The sequence below is a fragment of the Equus przewalskii genome, chromosome 5 (genome assembly GCF_037783145.1).
Source record: "Equus przewalskii isolate Varuska chromosome 5, EquPr2, whole genome shotgun sequence".
In the NCBI taxonomy this organism is placed as follows: domain Eukaryota; kingdom Metazoa; phylum Chordata; class Mammalia; order Perissodactyla; family Equidae; genus Equus; species Equus przewalskii.
In genome coordinates, this window is record NC_091835.1 from 29,253,183 (window position 1) to 29,274,049 (window position 20,867).

A 20,867-nucleotide genomic window follows, 5' to 3' on the forward strand; every position below is an offset into this window, starting at 1 on the left:
GCGTGCTGCGTGCTGCCTGCTGCATGCTGCCTGCTTCATGCTGCCTGCTGCCTGCTGCATACTGCATGCTGCCTGCTGAGTGCTGTGTGCTGCCTGCTGTGTGTTGTGTGCTGCGTGCCGGGAGGCTGCTTCCTGGAGACACAGGCCAGATGGACAGGCTCTGCTCAGGGCCAGAGGGGTTTGTTTTAATACTCTCTTTCTTTTTAAGCTTTAAAAATATACACACGAGAAGAGAGACTCATATGGCGAACCTCCATACCCAGCTTCAACAACCATTGACAGTTTGCCCATCTTGCTTGATTTACCTTCCCTGCCTCCATTTTTTGTTGTTGGGGCATTTTAACGCAACTTCTGAACATTTTAGACTCCAGCCATAAACACTTCAATATTTAAAAAATAGAACTATAATAATATTATTTTACTAACAAGATTAACAAAAACTACTTAAAATCCTTTAGTTCTCAGTCCATATTCAATTTTCCCCAGTTATCTCAAAAATGTCATTTTAAAGTTTATTTGTTTATTCAGGATGAAGATAAGATCATCCCATGGCATTTGGTCAATATTTCTAGTATGTCTTTGAAATTCTATAACGTTCACAGCAGAAGGGTTTATGACTTCAAAAGGCTTAGTGCCCAGCCCCCGGAAAGGCTCTTCCTGCTCCTCTTTCTGTCCACACCCCAGGATGCCAAGCTTGCTTCCTACACGGGGAGGAGAGGGAGCTGGAGCGGCCACAGGGAGCCTCTTCCCAAGGACAAGGGGAGGGGGCCACTGCTGTCCTTGCAGACTTCCCGCAGAGAACCAGCGGAGGGAAAGCAAAAAGGAAAACCTAGCTTTGCTTATAAATGCAGAAGGTTTTCGGGCACCTAATGTGGGTAACAACCCTCATATAGCCCAACCTCCACAGAGAAGGAAATGTCAGTAAGATAACAGTCCCTTGTCGCGCGTAATTGACTTCGAGCTTGAGGCGGGTGGTGATATCTGCAATTTCAGGTAACAGGAAGGCAATCCAGGGCTCGTCCAGGATGTGGGGTTTTGCAAAGCGGGGAAGCGAATCCTGGAGAAAGGCTGAACGACCTCTGGCATTAAAACTCCCTCAGAGGAGACTGCCTGCCAATTTACGTTTCAGATAGAAGACGAGAAGACCGTCGGTATGAGCTCTTTTTATAAGCAGAGACCCAAAAGCATCCCACAAAACAACAGGTGGGACATCTGTGGTGGCAGCTGTCCTTGTACTCAGCACTGCCTCCTGAGTGAGGGCAAGACAGATTTGCGATTTACTTTTATTATTAAGTGAGCATAATGCTGCAACATACGTTGTAGTAATAAATTTTGTAAGCTAATAATGATTTTACAATACAGGATACAATAAAACCTTAAATGCATATAGAATCCAGCTTCCAAAAGGCACAAAAACACTGCTCAAATATGACTTATGTAATCTCCTATTATTATTATGAGGAAACAAGGAGCTGAGTTTCCCCTGGATGAGGACTGGCAGTGCAAACACAGAGGCAGGAGACATTCGGCAGCGCAAGGGGCTTGCAGAGGGAAACTGCAGCCCTTGGTCTTGAATATACCACCACTTCCATATGGCTTCAGAATATGGATCTCCACCCCAACCTCCCAACCTCAGGTTTAGGCAGTAGGACTGGTACCTGCAGTTTCTGGGTTGGAGTAGGGACTCTTATCCTCATTTTCATTGGGCTGGAGGTCATCCATGTTGATCTAGGCAGCCAAGGGGGAGAAGGAGGAAGAATCTCGTTAGATACGTCCCACAGTTTGAGAGGCTTGGAGCAGCCTTGAAATTGCATTATAGTCAGTGGCTGAGCTTTTGACTCAAAAATATATCCTTGTTACTTTGTGCATATTCTTAAGACATCAGCAGAAGGCTGGGATTCAACCAATCTGCCTTGTCTTCACATTCCTGGTTCTCTTGCTCCACCCTCACTGGCTTTATCCCACCAAGTCTCTTTCCTTCCTTCTTCCTGTCCATGAGCGTCTGGCCTGGGAAGACTGTAACCTCTTTCCCTCAGCAACGGCCCTCCCAGGTCTTGGAAGGAGATGGCCACTCACCTTGGTTGTGGGTGGGGACTCTCCATCAGCTGTAATAGATTTCAGCTCAATTTTCTCCTCCTTGGCCTCCTCTACTGCTGGCTTCTCCACCACTTCTTGTTTCTTCTCTGGGCTGGCAGTCCTGGCCGGTCAGCAGAAGAGAAAAATAGAGATGTTTATTGGAGTGACAGGGAACAGTGAAAAAGAAAACTACTCTGTGGTCTGTTGGGGGCCAGTGGGAGCAGATTCCCTAGGCCTATGTCCATCTTCCTCCACCCAGGGCACATGGAATGGGGAGCTCAGTCACTAACGCTATTGGGCTGGGCCCAGGATCAAGGCACCTGGCCTCATCTTGCTCTGTCTGGCACTCAGTTGGCTTCTTCCAGCTTCTCTGCTGCTCCAGTCCTTGTCTAAAGCAGAGAAAGGTTCTGGATCTCATTCAGGATTGGGTCCTGGAAAACTCTGCTCAGTACCCAGCAGATGGGTGGCCTATGACAGTCTAATCTAGACAATGACGGAAGACAACGTAGGGTCCTATCTTGCCTTCCTAACACTGTAGATGAGTCACAAAACAGTGAGGAAGAATCGGTCTTTCAGCTAGAATTGTATTTCTTCTCTGAGTGGCTGCCTTTTTTCTCTCCCCATCCTTTACTCCCACCAGCACCCTTCATGACCTCTCTTCTCAAAAGAGGTAGGGAAATACAACACCTTCACAGAGACTGTAATTCATGATGGTCTCCACTTTAGAGCAATGCCTTGGAATTAGGAGAGAGACCCAACTTACTATAAGAAGCCCCAAACCCAGTGTCCTTCTGGGAGGAATGGCCAACAGAGGCCAGCACCCAAGGCTCACTTTACCACCAAAGGGAATGGCATTCCAGAACCGGGCCCCTGGGCCCCTGGTCCTGGGTAAGCTCAGAGGGTTACCTGGCCAGCTTCTTTCTCTCCTTCTCTTCTTCCTCTTCCTTTTGGGCAGATGTGAGGCTCTCAGCATCAGCCAAGTTGTCCACAGCAATGGCCAAGAACACATTCAGTAGGATATCTGTTTGCGTCCATTCTTAAAGAAAACGACCCTTGGCCTTGGGGTTTTTGGTGGGCACAGGGAGCAGGGAGGGTGCAGGACATGCAGGGGTAGAGTTCCCCACAGTGAGAGCTCATGGTGACTCCCTTCAGGAGGTCCAAACCCATTGGTGTCCCTCCTGCCTGCTTTTCCTTCCCCATCACCCTACTAGCTACCTGGAGTTTTCTAAGGGGTTGAGAGCAGGCCAGCTTGTAGGCTGGAGCAGGGAGGGAGAGCGGCAGTGAGCCCTGCCTTGCTCTTTAATTGCTGGGCTGCTTTATGGTGTCCCCACTGTGAGGACTGCCTGTAAGTGACATTATAAACAGCACTGTCTCTAGCAGAATGCGGAACTCTCTCAAGAGCAGTTCATTATGACTGGGCCCTCAGGAGGCGGCCTCATGTCTTTGCCAACTCTTAAAGTGAGCCTGAGCATACAAAGACTCTCGGAAGGTCCAGCTGGAGCTGCCAAAGCTTGGGGACTCCTAACTGAAGCAGTCATTTGCCCTTTTCTTCTCTCCCCCACCCTCAACCTTGAATGGACACCCTGGGTCAGAGAACTGCAGAATCAAAGAAAGTAGAGCTGAAAGGGCTCTTAACATCTGTTAAGTCTGACCTCCACCCAGACACCCAGACAGTCACCTGTTTCACACATAGGGAACCACAACCCAGGGAGGTGAAGGCTTGTGCAAGGGTGCTACTGGATGCCTCGCTCTCATGCCCCCGCGTGGCAGGGGCTTTGCACATATTATCCCACTAAACCTCAAGATGACCTGGTAAGTAGCAGGTACTATCGTTTTATCACCTCATTTTATAGACACTGAGGTAGAGATGCTTCAGCTTGCCCGAGGTCACCCAGCTGGTAGAACGTAAAGCCTGTCTGTTGGCATCAACGCCCAGGTTTTCTGCACTACATTAAGCTGCGATTTAAACCCGAGTCTGGGCCAGAGCTGCTTCCACTTAACAACCCACCTCTGCACACAGCCCTCATGGGGCAGTGACCAGAGGGAGAGAAGAACACCTGTGGCTGGAGACTCTGGAAACCTGCCCGTGGCCTGGATCAGGAAGGATCTGTCAGGTCTGCTTGGTGAAGCCCAGCCAGCTCTGCCTGTGACTAAAGTCCTGGAGAGTGGCTTCAGAGGAAGGGGACACTGACCAGAAAGCAGGAAGAGGAGACGAAGGCCATTTCAAGGATGATGGCTCAGTCCTCCTTAACAGAGCATCCTACCTCCAGCAGATGCAACATCCCAGGGCAGCTAAGGTGCCCAACTCCAGAAGCGTTCACATCAGAGCCCATGTGAGTGGCTGCACGTGCACACGGCCAGGGGGCATCATGCACCCAGACTACAATGAGAACACTCCTCCTGGAGCTGGGCAACACTGTAGCCTGAACTGGTTCAGGAAGATGAACTTACATCCTCATCTATGCCAAAGCTCCAGGCTCCCCGCAAGACCCGCCAGCTAAGGCAGTTCTGGGCTGGGGACTGTCTTCTCCCCAGAGCACGCCTTTCCCCTGCTTGCCTGGGGCCCTGTGGACGGGCAAGCACAGTTTTCAGCCTTGAGTCAGGATCTGCTGGGCACACCTATTTGGCATCATGCTGCAGACTGAGGGCGGGGGCATTAAGGGTGGGGAGGCAGGAGCAAAGGATACAGTTTCCACAGATGAAGAGGATGATGAAGTAAATACAGACTAACATCCCTGGAAAAGAGGGGCCGCCATAAGCCATGATCCCATCATACATCACCGAATTCCAGTCCTCCCCGGTCAGGATCTGAATGACACATTCCCACCAATAAGGGACACAGCGTTAGACCAACAGCAAACCCCAAAACTCCCCTGCCCTGCCCCACTATGTTAACGAAAACGACTAAGATCTATTTCCACCTCTTTCCCTCCTCCTGGCTCCCAGTTCTCCTCCCAGGGGCTCTGAGCTATTGACCCGGACAAGTCTGACTCTGTCCTTAGACAAAGCGCGTGGCCACTACAATGATATTACTTGAGGGGCGACTGAAAGGGCTCCCTGGTCAAAATCTCTCCTACGACCCACATACAGCACACGAGATGGCACCTCAGGTTAGGGCATAAAGACCCCTTCACCAATGTGAATGTGTTCATTGGGAGAGCAATGCGCTATCTGTTTTCCCCAAACATTAGTCATGTGGGTATCGCCATTAAGATTTTGGCAACATCCATATTCATTTTATTAAAATAAATCAATCTACTTTTAAACCTAAACAAGTGCTACTTTGGCTTTGTCCTAAGCCAAAATATCTATGAAGTCACAAATTTAAGGGGTAGTTGTATTTTTTTCTAAGGGCAAGAAAGGTGGGTAGGAAAGACAGCTCCATCACCCTCCCCTCCCCCAACAAGAGCAGGCTGTTTTTCTTGGTTTATATTTTGGGCTTTTATGTAGAATTTATTTGAATAAAGGGTTCCACGGCTAAGAGAGTTTTTAAACTGCTTGATTAGATCTTCTTTCAATGGTCCATCAACAGTGGAATTCCACGGGGGTCTAGGGGTCAGGGAAACTACTGAAAGAACCAAGACTCTGCTGGGCATGGAGCCTCCATGGCTGATCTAGGCTGGCTTTGGGTGCCCAACACAAGGTGAAGCTCCTTCTACCTTTCCAAGTCTCCTTCCTTCTCCCACCTCCCTCACCACTCACCCACCCACCTGGTCATAATCCCAGCAGAGAAGAGTCCATACCTGAAACACGGTAAGAAGGGACTGGGGAAAGTTATCAAATGTGCTCCTCCGGGTCTGCATCTCATCAAAGTTGAACTTTCCTCCAAAGAGCTGCATCCCCAGGAGGGAGAAGATGATGATGAAGAGGAAGAGGAGTAGCAGCAGGGAGGCGATGGAGCGCACAGAATTCAGCAAGGATGCCACCAGGTTGCTTAAGGAGTTCCAGTACCTGAGGACCAACATGAGGAATTAGCATCCTTTTCCTGTGCTTTTCTTCACATCATTCCTCATTCACACTCCCACTAGAGATTTTAAGATAAATTACAACTCCCTCCTCTTCTGCCCTTTCTTTGGGGGTAGTGGTGGTGGTGTGAACTGGGCTGCTAAGCTCACATTTAGGGTGTGGAGCCTGGTTAATTCAAGGTCCTGGGATCAGTAATATGTCCTGGAGAAGAGATGGAGCTCAGGGATCAGAAGCCTGTGTTCCCACCCAGCTCTGCCAGCTGCCAGCTGCGTGTGCCTATGGGCAAGTCACTTAACTTCCCTTCCTTCTGCCTCCATATCTGGAAGAACAGAGACAGCGGTAGCACATACTCCATTAGGTTGTCAAGAGGATTACATGAGATAATCCGGAAAAACAAAAGCCCCAGTCCCGTGCCGGCACACAGTAGGTAAAGGTCAGTCACTGTTGTTATCACAAGTGGCCTTTAGACAGAAAAACACATTTTTTCCCCCTGTAATGTGGCCCTCAGCCCAGCCCAGGCAGCAGCTGTCTAGCAGAGACATGGGTTAGGTCGCCCATGGGTAAGAGAGGGGCATAGCTTAGTAAAGTTTCCCGAATTTACCCCGTCCTAAGAACTGGCTTTCTAAAAAGCCTCTCTTCTGGAGATTCTGATTAAAAAGCTGTAGTTTGGGACTCAGAAATCTGTATTTTTTAACAAGCATCTCAGAGGATTCTCATAAACAGGCAAGTGTGGGAAATCTTGGATTACAGCAAACGTACCCCACCCACAGGAACAGGTCTGTGCTGGGGCGGGGGCTCCGCCTGAGCAGAGAGGAGGCCCCACTCTTACAATCACAGACCCTCTCTGCACCATGAATACAGAGGGCCTTCATTGTAGCCTGAGGAAAAGCCCCTTCTCTTGGAAAGCGTGAGGGTGGGGTGGGGAGATGGGGTCATACTAACGGCTGCTGGAGGCAGTTTGGGTACCTGTGAAAGGGTCAGATCAGGACAAAAAATGCTCTGTAGCAAAAGGGACCCAGCCTCCCCCTGGAGCAAGTGCAAGAACAGAGCAATCTCATTTCCCTACAGCTCCGCCTCTGGCCTGTCGGCCCTCAGGTCATGGTCTTGGTTTCCTCCACTTAAGATGTCTCCAGCTTATTACCAATATACACAGTGAACTGTTTTTGTTGCTTAAGACAGTGACATGCGAAGCACCCCTCATCTTGCTTCTCAGCTGAGCCCCAGCCTTCTCTCCAGAGCACCTCTCTCCAGAGAACGCTTCGACGTCAAGTGCAGAAGCAGATGGGCCAACAGTTTGGATGTAAACATGAACTTCTTCCCAGCCTGGAGTCTCTAATGTGCCTTTCTCCTTCACAAATTCAGCCTTTCTCCATCTCTATTTTGCCTGCTAGCCACACTCCCTGTTTGCAGCATATTAATATACATTTATTTGTATCTGTTCTATAAAAGCTCTTAAGTGTTTCTCGTTTGTGACAGTCTTAGCTCATCCAAACAGGCTCTGAGTTCTTGAGGGCAGAGACCAGAGGTTTCTTCTTCCATCCTCTCCATCTCCGTCCACAAATAAACTTTGTCCAACCCAGTATGTGTGAGGGACTGCAAGGCGTCCCAGCAGGCTGCAGGTGGTAGTAATTGCTCTGCCTAAACCAAGAATTAAGATAACCTCTCTGGGGCCAGAACACCCTCGCCCCCTACATTTAAAGCAGTCTTCCCAAACCTGCCTGGAGACGAAACTGCCGAGGAGTGTGATCATTTTCTAAACACGGATTCCAAGGCCTCTCCTGGAATCACGGAGTCACAATCGCTGTTGCTGGGGCTTGCGCGACTCTCAGGCGTCCACTCCAACACATGTCAGGGAGCTGGTTTTAGGAACCAGTAACTTTAGAGCATATTTACAACAAGAATTTCCAGCTGTTTCAGAGGGGAGAGCGTCTGCATGTAGGTTAGCTCACAGAACCCCCTAGAGACCTCTGTGTGTTCAACTGTCATGGAATATCCCGGAAAAGTCTTAATAGCCGTAGAAGGTTGGAGCCTTAATTTTCATGAGGCACATGGAAACGAGGGAAATAACTCAAATCAGGCTTACAACCGAGGTTCAGAGATGTGTGACAGCCATGGGGACTCTACGGGGAGCTGGACAAGGAAGCTCAGACTGGAGGGAGAAAGTCACCATGAATGGGGATGATGTCGGGCAGAGTGGAGCAGACCAGAGGCAGAGAGGGAAGGGGATGTGGGAGGAAGCCCTCAGAGTGCCTGGGGTTCTGGAGGAGTGGAGGCTCTGTAGAGAAACAAATTGAGTCATTCAGCGGAGGAGAACCCTCCTGGAAACACTGGGTATGAAAGATGGCAAACAGTGAGCAATCTAGAGGGGTCGGAGTGGAGTCGGTGTAAGAGCACTAATGGGCAAGAGGGGCTGGCCGCAGGGCAGAGCCCTGGGTTAAAAGGGAGAAGTCTTTTGTCATGCCTGCCCATGTCCCTCTGCCTCCCAGGGGCATCCCAGGAGAGTCTGCACTTCTCCTAGTCAGCAAGGGCTGTTCACAACATGGGATTTGGGTATGACAGAACTCCTAATGCCCCACCCTATCATCTTTCCCATCCTAGAAAATGACACAGCAGTTTCTGGCTCAAGCCTAAAGCCTTGGAGTCATCCTTCACATCTCTCTCTCACACCCCACATCAGTAAATCCTGCAGCTCCATTTTCAAAGCAAAGCCTGTTTTGACCACTTCTCCCTACTTTGTCACCTAGCCCGAGCCACCGCATGTCATCTGATTTCTGCCTCCTAACAGGCTGTCCCTCCTCCACCCCTGCTTCCTACAGCTGTTCTCCACACCACACACATCTCAGGGGAAAAGCTCCCAAATGCGCCACCCTGGGAAGTATTGGCCACACCACAGCCGAGGGAGGCCCATCACAATGTGTCAGACCAAGCCTCACCCTGCCTCCCTCTTGGGATGCTAATGCCTAAGGGTCTGCCCTGAGGAATTGGCCCACTGCCTCAGCAACCTCCTCTCCTTCCGCTTTGCTCCTTCTCGGTTGCTCCAGGCCACCGGCCTCCTCACCGTCCCTTCATCCTCTAAGCACACGTACTCTGGCCCTGGTCCCTGCTGTTTCTGCTCTCAGCAGAGCTCTCCCCCAGAACTCTGCTCAAATGTCCCCTCACCAGAGTGGTCCTGCCTGACCACCACTCTACCCTCTAGTCCTACTTTTTTATATATTCATCACCACCTGCCACCAGAATGAAAAGTCCACGAGAGCCAGGAATTCATCTACTCATCCATCCTCAGTGCTTAGAACAATGCCTAGCCCAAAGGAGGTGACGAGTAAAGATTTTGTTGAATGAATGAATCTTACTGTAAATGTGACACATTAGTGCTTACTGGAGGGAAAGGCAAGGGGACATGGGGTCACAGAGAGTGTCTGGGTGTGCGTGGAGGAGCACGGGTGGAGAGCGGGGAGACCTCTCATACTGACACCTGAGTCAAATATACTTTGCCCAACAGTGAGGAGTGGCTGTTTGTACCTCCCCCCCGTATCATTTTTTTTCCCTATAGCTTCCTTAAATTTACAGGTAGAGTTTCTGGGATTCCTGACTGTTCCATTGTCAGAACACATGTTAAACAATTACACATAAAGAGAACAGATTGGCAGTTGCCAGAGGTGGGGAGCAGGGGGTGGGTAAAGTAGGTCAAAAGGTATAAGCTTTCAGTTATAAGAGAAATAAGTCCTGGAGATGTAATGTACAGCATGGTGACTATAGTTAATACTACTGTACTGAGTATTTGAAAGTCGCTAAAAGAGTAAATCTTAAAAGTCCTCATTACAAGACAAAATTTTGTAACTATGTAAGGTGACGGACGTTAACTAGATTTATTGTGGTGATCATTTTGCAATATATACAAATATCAAATCATTATGTTGTCTACCTGAAACTAATACAGTATGTCAATTATACTTCAACAGAAAAAAAGAAAAAAACATTCTGTATCAATCCGCTCTAAAGAAAACTGGGTTGCTACGGCTTAAGACCCTTGGGGTAGGATTGCCAGAAGAGCGCTGTGAACACGTCTGCCTTGTGGAAGAACACCCATCCTGGAGGCTCAAAGTCAATGCTGTGAAGGCATGAGCCAGCCTTTGTTTAAGAGACGACCACAGCCAGGCACTCTGACCCCAGCCCACCCTCCTCATAAGAAACACCCAGCTGAAAAGATCCTGCACTGAGGACCAGCCCCACAGTGAAGACACAGTTACAACAAATCAACAAATGGTTGTCTACGCTGTTCGCTCCTGTTGCTTCCCATTCAACAGGGGCAAGTGGAGGTCTGCCCCGTGGCTGGCTGCCACCTGTACTTTTGTTCCTCTGGAGCAGGATTAAAAGAGCAGAGCTGGTGCCTGCGGCCTGGCATTATGAGGGTATCCAGCTTGCTGAACAGAAGGCTGTGCATCCCTAATATGCACATGGCTGGAGATGTTCTACGTGTTCTCTAAAAGACTGAGACAAAGGGACTGCCGCAGAGATGCTGTGCCAAAGGACACTAACAGGGCTCAGAGGAGAAGAGCTGGACTGGAGCCTGGCCTGTCTTGGCCGATAACGGGGTACAGGGTGGGGGCCTCATTATCACTGAATCAATGAGATTTGTAGGTGCCAGGTGGCAGCATCGGGGTAGGGTGACGTGAAACACCATTTAAATGAAACGGCTGGCAGCCTCGCAGACCCTCAAACTCTCTCCTTCTTAATGTCAGTCTGATTCTTGATGGCTATTATCTCTATGGCCTGAAGATCAGATGACACCTCACATCCCCGAATCATTCTCCTTTTTAGAAAGATTAGCTGGTGGTAAACCAGAGGGTTAATGGTGTATGTGCAGTCAACTGAGGCTTTTACCCTAATTGATTAAAACTATGAAACACACCGAGAAAGTAAGAGCTTTGGAGCAAGCAGCAGCAGAACAAAGTACTGAGCGTCTTGGACCTCGTCGAGAAACTGAGGAAAACAGAGCATCCTCCGTTCAGAACAGTGCACCCACGTGCCCACACACACAGGCGTCTACAGCCAGCATTCGCCATTCACAGCCCCCGAAGCACAAGCCCAGCTCTAAAGACTTGCCTCTCCCAAACTCAGACACCGCACCTGCCCCAGTCATCCTTGGGATCAACTTTCTTCCCACTTCTCCTGTGGCTCTGAATCATTCTCTCCAAAGGGGGTCGTGGCCTATCCAACGCAGCCCACTGTTTTCTCTCTACACTAGAGATCGTGTTTCCACCAGATCAGTTTCTTTGTTACCTAAAGTCTCTCACATGTTGACCACTCTCCACTTTCGTGACCCTCCCTGGGTTAGGTGACCACCATCTATTCAGGGCACTGGTATGGCCATCATTCTCCCTGCTCTGTCTTCGCTGGTTTGGGCCCTGTGCAATTCTCCCTTCTGTTCGACGGTAGGAAGCAGCCCGAGCCTTGCCTGAACTGGAGCTTTCATCTTGTGGACCTTTGCTTCAAACAGCTCAGGTCCGCGTCCTTTACATTCCAGGTATAGAGCAGAGCGTGGAGCTTGCTATAAATAAAAGACCTTCAAAATAACAGTGTCAATAGCATTTGGGTGCTTTGTACATGCTCCACCCTCCTCCCCTCTGTTCCAGTGAGGGTCATAGCTAAATGCACATCTGTCCCAACTGTTCCTGTCCTGAGGGATGGAAAACCTCCCCCTGGTGCTGGTGGCAGTGATGTATTGTTGGCAGAGTGTTTATAAAGCAGATTTCCTGTGGGGAATCTGTGTGGGTGGGGCTTCTACGCCCATTCCCAAGGGTGGGAGTGGTGGGGAGGACTGGAAGATAACCCATAAGCTCAGCCTGCCCTTGCCTCTCCCTGCTCCGGCCAAGGGGGATATACAGGGTGGGTGTCCAAGGACCAGCGCTTCAGTACAGTTGGGCCCTGGTCTCCTAAGACACAGTAGAGTCTGCAGGGATGACAGGAGGTTGAACTGGTTGTATGCTGGGCCAGGATGAGCCAAACAGAATTCTATACTATTGTGATCAGGGTCTGGGACAGCCTGGGGACTGAGGCCAAATCTACTGGTTTAGTTTCTGGTGATACCTATCCCTGCCCCTCCATTCTGGGGGCTGGAAGTGTTACTGACCACATCCACAGGTTCCCTACCTGCCACACAGGAGGGGCCAAAGAAAACTGGAATGCCAGGCTTATGGCAAGGAAAGGGTTTTTAATGCAGGTAATACTAGCCCAGAGACCAGAGTGAGCCCTAAAATTCATCTCGTCTTCCCAAAAGATGTGAGGCCAGGGGTTTTAAAGGTCGCAAGGAATGTGGCCGGTTGTAGGGAGGGGAGCTTGTGCCCTTGCTGGTTGGAGCTTTCCCACCAGCCTGCATTTGCCCTTGTGAGGCTGCTTTCAGAGAGGAAGATGGTGAGATAAGGGAATCTGCAGGTGGATATCCTTGGTTGTCTGCTTCTGTGACAGGTGGTGGTGCCAGGAAGCCCAGAAGCAAGCAGGGAAAGGGGATGAGCGCTTTGCTTTAACCCCACATAGGCTGGGTTTAATGCAGGGGAACTGACATCAGGGCTGGCATCTGAAGCACATCTGACGTGTTTCACTTTAGAGTTAAACCTTGCCTTGGAGAACAAATTCAAAGGTCTGTTTTCCCTGTTTGCATCAGAGGCCTTGGTCACACTCAGAATGTAACTTGCATGAGGGAACATACCTGGTCAAGCTGGCAAGGTGGTCTGTTGACAGTGGGATTGCTTTAAGAGCACGCTGCCCTGAGCTTCTGGACCACGGAGCCACCCAGCTGGCCCCTGTACTCGACAGGTCAGGGTCAGGGAGGGAGCACATTTCAGTCACACTCACCTGTGTTTTCTTAACCCCCAGGAGGTGGTACTAGTCAGTTACCATCCCAGAGAATAACCACCCTTCATGCTGACAGCCAGTGTGCAAGCTCTTGAGTCTGAGCTGCCTTCTCCATAGACTCTGGCCTGGGAACCAGGCAGATGCCAAATATACCCCGTTAATAATGGTCCTTAATGAGCTCAGAGCCTCCATGGGGCTCTCAGGAGAGTGGGGCTGGAAGGTGGTGGGAGGGTGGGTGCAGTGTGGGATGGATCTGACGCTCAGACTCTGACAGGGAAATGGGGTCATCTCGGGCCTGGAGGATCTTCCAAAGGCCCTCACCTTGGGGCTCTCTGGAGCCCCACATGCGGTCACGGTAAGTCTATCGGTGCCGGGTCAGCCCGATCTCACATTTCAGCGCCTGGGAAGGAGCTGCGGGGAGGAAGAGCAGGAGAAGGGATTTAAGGGTTAAGAGAGAAAACAGCAAGGGCCACAGGGATTTTGGTGCACTTGACAACAAACTGTATAAAAAGTGAGATGCAGTTAGTAAATTGGAATCATACCCAGATTTAAAGTAACTGAAGCTCTTCTTCCTCCCCATAGAATGACCTGCCAGACTGGGCTGACAAAGAGTAGACAAACTAGACATTGAAACTCAGCAATGTTTACAGCCCCATAAAGCCTCAAAGCAGGAGAAAGAACCCCATCCATCACGTGGCTGGAAAGCCCACTGTTACGGGTAATTTAACCAAAGACGACAAAGATTTTGGCCGTGCATGCCTCTCTGTTCTCACTGAGAAGGGACTCTTGTCTTTCCTATTCTTTCCCACTCACAGCACTATGGATACTCCGTAATTAATTGACTCACATCTAATACAGTGTCCTAGTATTTTTTTTTCCCTATGAGACCCACAGGATGGATGATAGTCATATATACAGTATACTCGCTAAGGCATTCTCAGATTTTTACAAAACACAAAAAAAGTAAGCACATTAATAATTCATTTTCATTATATACCATATTTGTAGTCATCACATACCAAAGACTTCTGCCCCCTTTAGGCAGCGGGATGAATGGTAAGTCCACTCCATTCTTGCCTATTCATAAAAGCATTTGGGAATGCGAGTGACCAAGGGTGGGGGTGTTACAAAAACAATATTGAATTTATTTTTTTAAAAGGGAAATTATTCACAAATTTTGGGATTTTAGCTCTTAGTAATAGCAAATTATCTGCTACATACACACTGTTCAGCTGCTCTAAACATACTGATGTGTCATGACATCATGGTTGAGAACCCCTGGTCTAGATCAGCATTCCCCACTCTTAGACCATAGGCTCTGGGTGAGGCAAGGACAGCTCAGAACTACAGGAAGGGATCCATGAATCCAAGTGTACACCAAGCATTATAGTGCTCTAAATAAATAGCTTGTCTTGAATTTACATTACCACTCTCCAAATGTATACAGGTGTGTAGGAATTAATAAAATTCAAATTAATTTAAAAACTTTGCTGAATTCATAGTTGCTGTTTATCATTATGCGTTTTCTCAGTCAAGAACCATGAGGAGTAGAATCTTAACATGGTTAGGGGCTACAGTATAGAGAAGAGAGTGGAAATGCAAGAATCAAGGTTTCCAATTATACATGAAAATTCATATTTTGAGACAAGAAAGTGGACAAAGGACTGTAGCAGAAATTAGGCCAATATTTCTCAAAGTGAAGTCATTAAACCACCAGCATGGAACTCTCCAGGAGTTGCTGGTCAAAATCTCTAAAGGTGGGCGTCCTTAACAGCTCTCTTAATTGGCTCAGCTAAGTGCGAATCACAATGACTGGCTCAGAATACACTGCAAAAACCAGTAGCGTGACGTCACAAAGTATTCTCCAAGAGATTTTAAAAGCAGAGGGTGAAATATACGTGTTTGATGGCAGAGCCATAAACAGATGACCCATCTCAAGGGACCATGATGTCCACTCCCAGCCCATATTTTAGTCATTTTCTTGGTCACTGGGTTGTATCGGAGACAAAGTTCAGACGGAGCATGGGATTCCCTGCACAGCCTGTCCCTTTGTTGTTTTCCAAAAGCCCCCAGAGGGTTTGGAGACTGGAAAACAGGAAGACGACAGCTTTCGCCCAAAGTAACTTCCAATTAGATAATGAAATTATTCTGTTTATAGACATTACAGAGATCTGAAAATACCACTAATCTTTCTCATGGACGGACTATGGGAAGCTCTCTGATAAACACAGATTGAAAAAAAATGGTTTCTCGGGAATAGTTTCAGATTAGAAATAGATAAATTGTTTATTAAAAACAGAATGACGTTAAACCTCTTCAAGATGCTATGACATCTAGAAGCAAGAATTCTTTTCTATAAGAATTAAAAACAAAAACAAAAAGAAAAAGAAAACTCCTAAAGTATGGACTTTTGAGAATTATTTAAGAGGTACTAGGAACTCCAAACTAAAAATAGCTTTTACTAGACCCCAAGAGGAGCAAGTAGAATCAGCAAGGTATCTAAAACCAAGAATCAGTATGTAAAAATTCTTTAAGTCTCGTCTCAGGGACACAGACCACAACTTTCAGTCAACTCTGCAGTTGGTGGTCATGGCTAGGAGCACAGAACCTGCAGTCAGACAGACAGACAGACTGGCCTCTTAATCCCGGCTTCACTCGTGAGCAGTTCCTGTGACCTTGGGCAAGTGACCTAACTCTCTAAGCCACAGTTTTCTCATCTGCAAAATGGAAATAATGATAATAGTGCCCTCTCCTCACTGTCTCTTGTAGGTAATCACGAGGATGAACGGAGTGAATGCATGCCAGCATTCGGATCACAGTATCTGGCAAAGAGCCAGCACTGACGCAGGTAAACGATGATTGTTATTATATTTCTACTACTTTTATTTTAAACTATGGATTTTCTGTAATGCCAAGATATTCAGGAAGAGCTCGTTTTTGAGGGGGCAAAGGAGTTGTCGCTCAGGAGTGTTAAACGTATGGATTTAAATTCTGTGTATACTTTGAGCCTGTCATCTGACATTAAATCTTTCCAGGGATGCTCTTCTGTTCCTAATTTTCCATAGCAGGTGTCCCCCCACCTATTTTCCAGCTCATTTTATTCTGTCCTAGCTTTTCTTGCAATTGCTTCATATGTACAAGCGCCAGGTCCCTGGACAGACTGTAAATTTCTCCTGGGTTCAGTTCACGCCATACACCTTTTTCCGTCTCTCTCAGAGGTTGACATGTAGCATATACATGGTGGATAAACAAAGTAAGAGAGTGTGTATGTGTCGATCACCATTAGCTTTTTTCTCCTTCTTCCTTCTCTTAATAGTGACAATTATAATTAGATTAATAATAAATGCTCTGGTTGTTGAGTGTCTCCTGTGCCTGGCACTGAACTGAACCCTTTAAATGCTTTTTCCCACTTGACCCTTGACGACACCACAGTGACTGTGTGTGGCATGGCTGCCGAGAGAACTGCGAAAAGAACCGTGATACCCGGGATGCAATGCAGGCCCCTGAGACTCGCTCAGTCAGGTTCAGAGCACTCTGAGCAGGGTGTGGTCAACGCTGGTCTTTGAAGGGAACACACCAACCCCCACCCTCTTTTCTTCCAACACAATCCAGCTGATGGTTTCAGGGCTCCTCTTATCAATCGGGGTCCCAAAGCAGAGATTCTTAAGGAGAGGAGACTTGTATCTCTAGGGGGGACACAACTTGAACCCCCTCCCCTCCAGGGGTTTCTGATATGTCCTTCTACCACAACCCATAGTGAGAAATAGGCATTATACTGCAACTCAGACATATATCTAAAATATTTTTATGAAGCAATGCTCACATTCATGTGAGGCCCTCTGATGTTTTCTTATTCTATTTCATTCTTTCACTAAAAATGAGAGTGTGGAGAAACTGGAACCCTTATACATCCCTGATGGGAATGTAAAATGGCCCAATCTCTTTGGAAAACAGTTTGAAAGTTTCTCAAAATCTTAAATACAGAGTTATCAAATGACCTAGAAATTCTCCTCCTAAATAGGTATCCAAGAGAAATGAAAACACACATCCATACAAAAACTTCAACACAAATGCTTCATAGCAGCATTACTCATAGCAGCCAAAAGGTGGAAAGAAACCGAATGTCCACCAAGTGATGAATGAACAAACAGAATGTGATACACACACACACACACACACACACACACACACACACGCATGCACAGTGGAATATTATTCAGCCACCAAAAGGAGTGAAGTACTGATAGATGCTACAATGTGGAAAAACTTGAAACCACTCTGCCAAGTGAAAGATGCCAGTCACAAAACATCACGTACTGTATGACTTAACTTATATGAATCGTCCAGAATAAGCAAATACATAGAGATAAAACTAAATCAGTGGTTTCTACTGGGAGGGAAGGTGGGGGGCAAGAGGAGTGGGTATGTGGTTTCTTTTTGGGGTAATGAAAACGTTCTAAAACTAGGTTGTGCTGATGGTTGCAGAACTCTAATACATAAAAAACTGAATTACACAGTTTAAAGAGGTGAATTATATAGCATGTGAATTATATCTCAATAAATCTGTTTAAAAATGGTGGTTGTGATGCAATAAACTGATTTTAACACCCAAAATGGGTCACAACACAGCTGGAAATCATTGTCCTAGAGCATGCTGCCCTCTCCCTGTTCCCTACCCCTGCCTGTCCTCTACATGACAATCACTGCTTGACCTAGAGAGTTAGGAAGACTGCAAGATTTGGGTGGGCAGACGGACAGACAGATGGAGAGGGGGTGAACGTGTGGAAGGAGCGATGAAAGCCATCTGTGTCACAATATCCATCCTCTGTCTTCATAAGGAAGAAGGAAGGAACAAGGGATCTTGACTGCATTTGGGGCAGCACACTCCCAGTTAAAAGGTCACTTTCTCAGTCTCTCTAACAGCTGGGGTGGCCATGAGAACAGAGCCTTGGTGAGATTTCTGGGAGAGCTCTGGAGGTGGCTGACTCAGCTGGGACAGGCGCCCCTCTGGCCCTGGCCCTTTCTCTTCTCCCTGCCTCGATTCAAACATGATGACTCAATCTCCAGAAGCCACCTTGGGACCTTGGGGGTGGAAGGTAGGCCTAAGGCTGGCAAAGCACAGGACAGAAGGGGACTGGGTCCCTGAGACCTTCTGGAAGCCACATGGCTGCCCACCTCTGGATGTCTTTTACGTGACTCAACCGACCTCTGATTTGCTTACACCACTGAGTTGAGTCTCTGGAATGAGCAGCCAAAGGAATTTCTAAACGATAGACCAACTAAATGAATAAAAACTCCCGCCGTCATATCCGAGCAGAGGACAGACCCTTCAAGAAAATAGCGGCTACTCTCCCACCCAGGCCTTCCTGCCGCCCCTGCCTTCCAGAAGAACTTCTCCCTGAGTCCCATGTCTGAGGGGAAATGAGGACCCAAATACCTTGTGATTTTAAATATCCTCAGTAGCCGGACACATCTCAGCACAGAGATGCCCAGCGGAGACATGATCTTGGTCTCCACCAGGATGGTCTCCAGGATGCCCCCGCACACGATGAAGCAGTCGAAGCGGTTGAAGAGGGACACAAAGTAAGCCTGCAGGCCCAGGCTGTACATCTTCAGCAGCATCTCCGTGGTGAACAGGGCCAGCAGTGCCTTGTTGGCCGTATCTGGCAGGTCCAGGAGCGGGGGAGGCGTCCAAACAGGGGTGTGAGGAGAGGGAGGAGGAGGAAGAAAACACGGTAATTATCACCACTGGAAAAAACCCCAAATGGTCCCTTCCCAGCCAGGACGCCTCTCCTATCCACTGCCACCTAAAGAGGACTGTTAGGGCCAAATCGGTGGAAAGGGGTATCTAGTTATCACCACATGAACATTTACCGAGTCTACTGTGCACCAAGGGCTCTGAGCGCATTATCTCCTTCACTCCTCGCAGCAGCTCTGAGAGCTGGCACTATTGTTATCACGCCCATTTTCAGAGATGAGAAGTGAGGTTGAGAGAGGTGAGTAATCTGCCCAAATCATCAGGCAAAAGAGGGAGTCAGGCTGTTGGATCCTGCCCTCTACACCGGAGAGTGACGGCTGCCCAGGGTTCTGGAATGCAGCCCTGTGTCTGCCTGACTCCCCTGGAGGGCCCTGGGATGCTGGCTGGTGAGATCCGCTCCTAGGATGCGGGGACGCCATCAGGGACAGCTCCTTGACTCAGGACACTGTGGTCCCCTTCCTGGCCTCTTTGCTGACCTCATGCTCACGTGCTCTGCAAGCCTGCCTGGAGGCGGGGTAAGGCCTGAGGTCCTGGCAACCCACTCTGGGAAGCTGGCAGCCAAGGGTCTGAGATAGCCAAACAAGCTGCAGCACGTGTCCTTGTCACCTGGACCCAACAGTGCCTGTTGGGGCAGGCAGTCTGGGCCGCGCAGGTGAGCCACGTCTGTTTACAGCGAGATGGTGCATCTTACTGTGGGGTTTGCAAGCGGTCAGGCCCTTGGTGTGCCCAGCATGTTGCCTACCAAGAGCCAAGGCCACTGGCTGCTTTCCCATCAACTTTCTGCCTGTGGCTCTTCCCTCCCTGGGACCGAGGGCTGAGCTCGCAAGAGTAAACAAGACTGGCGCCAGGGGCCGCCTCTCACCTTGGACTTCCGTGAGCCAGTGGGGCTGGTTGTAATGCTCGGAGGCAATGGTGAGCGTGTTGAGGAACACCAGGAAAATCACCAGCCAGTAGAAAATGTTAGACTTGACTGCTGCGCGACACTTTCTTCTGCAGAACCGATTCCACCGGCGCCAGTAGCGGCTGGAAAGGGGCAAGGAGAGAGGATGGGGAGGGCAGTGGCTGTGAGATTCAGATTTTTCCCGGTCTAAAAGGCAGCGCCGTGGCTTTCTTCACCCTGAACTGACTTGGCCTCACACTGGAGCAGTGCAAGCTGGCGGCAGGGAGACAAGCTTTCCATCACGTTAACCAGGCTCTACCACTTAGCCACGGGGCCTCGGGTTTGTCCCTGCTCCTTTCTAACCTTTGGTTCTCTCATGCATGAAATGGGCATAGGGCCGACCTCACAGGGTTGTTGTGGGATTGATAAAATACCATATAATGCATCTGGCATGAAGCTGAAGGTGCTCAAAAAGTGGGTAGCATTTTTATTTTGTAATAATGGACTTATTAGGAGTGGTACTGCGAGCACTAAGAGCCGGATCAGTAGCTGTGGTTACCAGTAATGGTTACTGATGAGACTCCCGCGTGCCACTGCCATGGCAGGCACTGCTCCTGCCTTCTCCCGAATTCTTTTGGTAACTCTGAAAAGCAGGCGCGATCCTGATCTTGAGGAGAAAACTAAGGGCCGTGGAGGTTGACCTTGACCAACATCACATACCCGCAGAGCCAGCTTGGGATTCCTCCCCAGCCCAGTGTCTCACTCCTTACTCCCTGCTGCCTCATGTGCACAGTGTAAGGGGTGAATCTGGATGAGAGGTTCTTTGCTTTCACGGGCTTCTAGAATCTTTCGAGAATCTGACAAACGTTTAGACCCTCTGTTCAGAAAAGTCAGCACATCCACACATCCACACCCTCTCCAGAGAAGTTCATGCAGCACGTGGCCCCCTTGCAGCTCGGCCACGGTCCATATGATGTTCCCATGGTCTCTTGGTTAGGGACTTTTGTTTGTAATGCTCAAACTTGGCTGTAAACAGAATTACCTGGGGAAGCTTAAAAATAATAACCAAAAAACCTCACCAGTACCCAGGCCCCAACCCCAAAGCAATTAAATCTCGTTCTCTGGCGGCTGGGTATTTTTTAAATACCAAATCTACCATCCGTATTTTTTAAAGTTCCCAGGTGGTTCTAATGTGAACCATGGTTGGGAACCTTTAGGCTAGATGATCTCAAGGAAATACTCCCATTCTGTAATGCTGTGTGTGTGGGGGGGTGGTTTACAGCTTGGCCCCTCATAGCTTATGGCATTCATCCTCGTGATGCAGAGGAAATATAT

General features: G+C 48.6%; 1 protein-coding gene across 9 annotated transcripts in view; it reads right to left on the bottom strand.

Annotated features, from left to right (window-relative positions):
• Positions 1-20,867, bottom strand: part of CACNA1C (calcium voltage-gated channel subunit alpha1 C) — a 680,887-nt gene that overhangs the window by 99,879 nt on the left and 560,141 nt on the right. For all 9 annotated transcript variants that reach the window (XM_070620344.1, XM_070620343.1, XM_070620341.1 and 6 more), the window contains 7 exons: positions 19,515-19,675; positions 18,332-18,557; positions 5,820-6,027; positions 4,764-4,884; positions 2,983-3,097; positions 2,077-2,197; positions 1,659-1,728 (listed from right to left, as the gene is read on the bottom strand). In XM_070620344.1, coding sequence (XP_070476445.1) covers positions 1,659-1,728; positions 2,077-2,197; positions 2,983-3,097; positions 4,764-4,884; positions 5,820-6,027; positions 18,332-18,557; positions 19,515-19,675 — 1,022 coding nt within the window. The remainder of the gene's footprint in view (positions 1-1,658; positions 1,729-2,076; positions 2,198-2,982; positions 3,098-4,763; positions 4,885-5,819; positions 6,028-18,331; positions 18,558-19,514; positions 19,676-20,867) is intronic.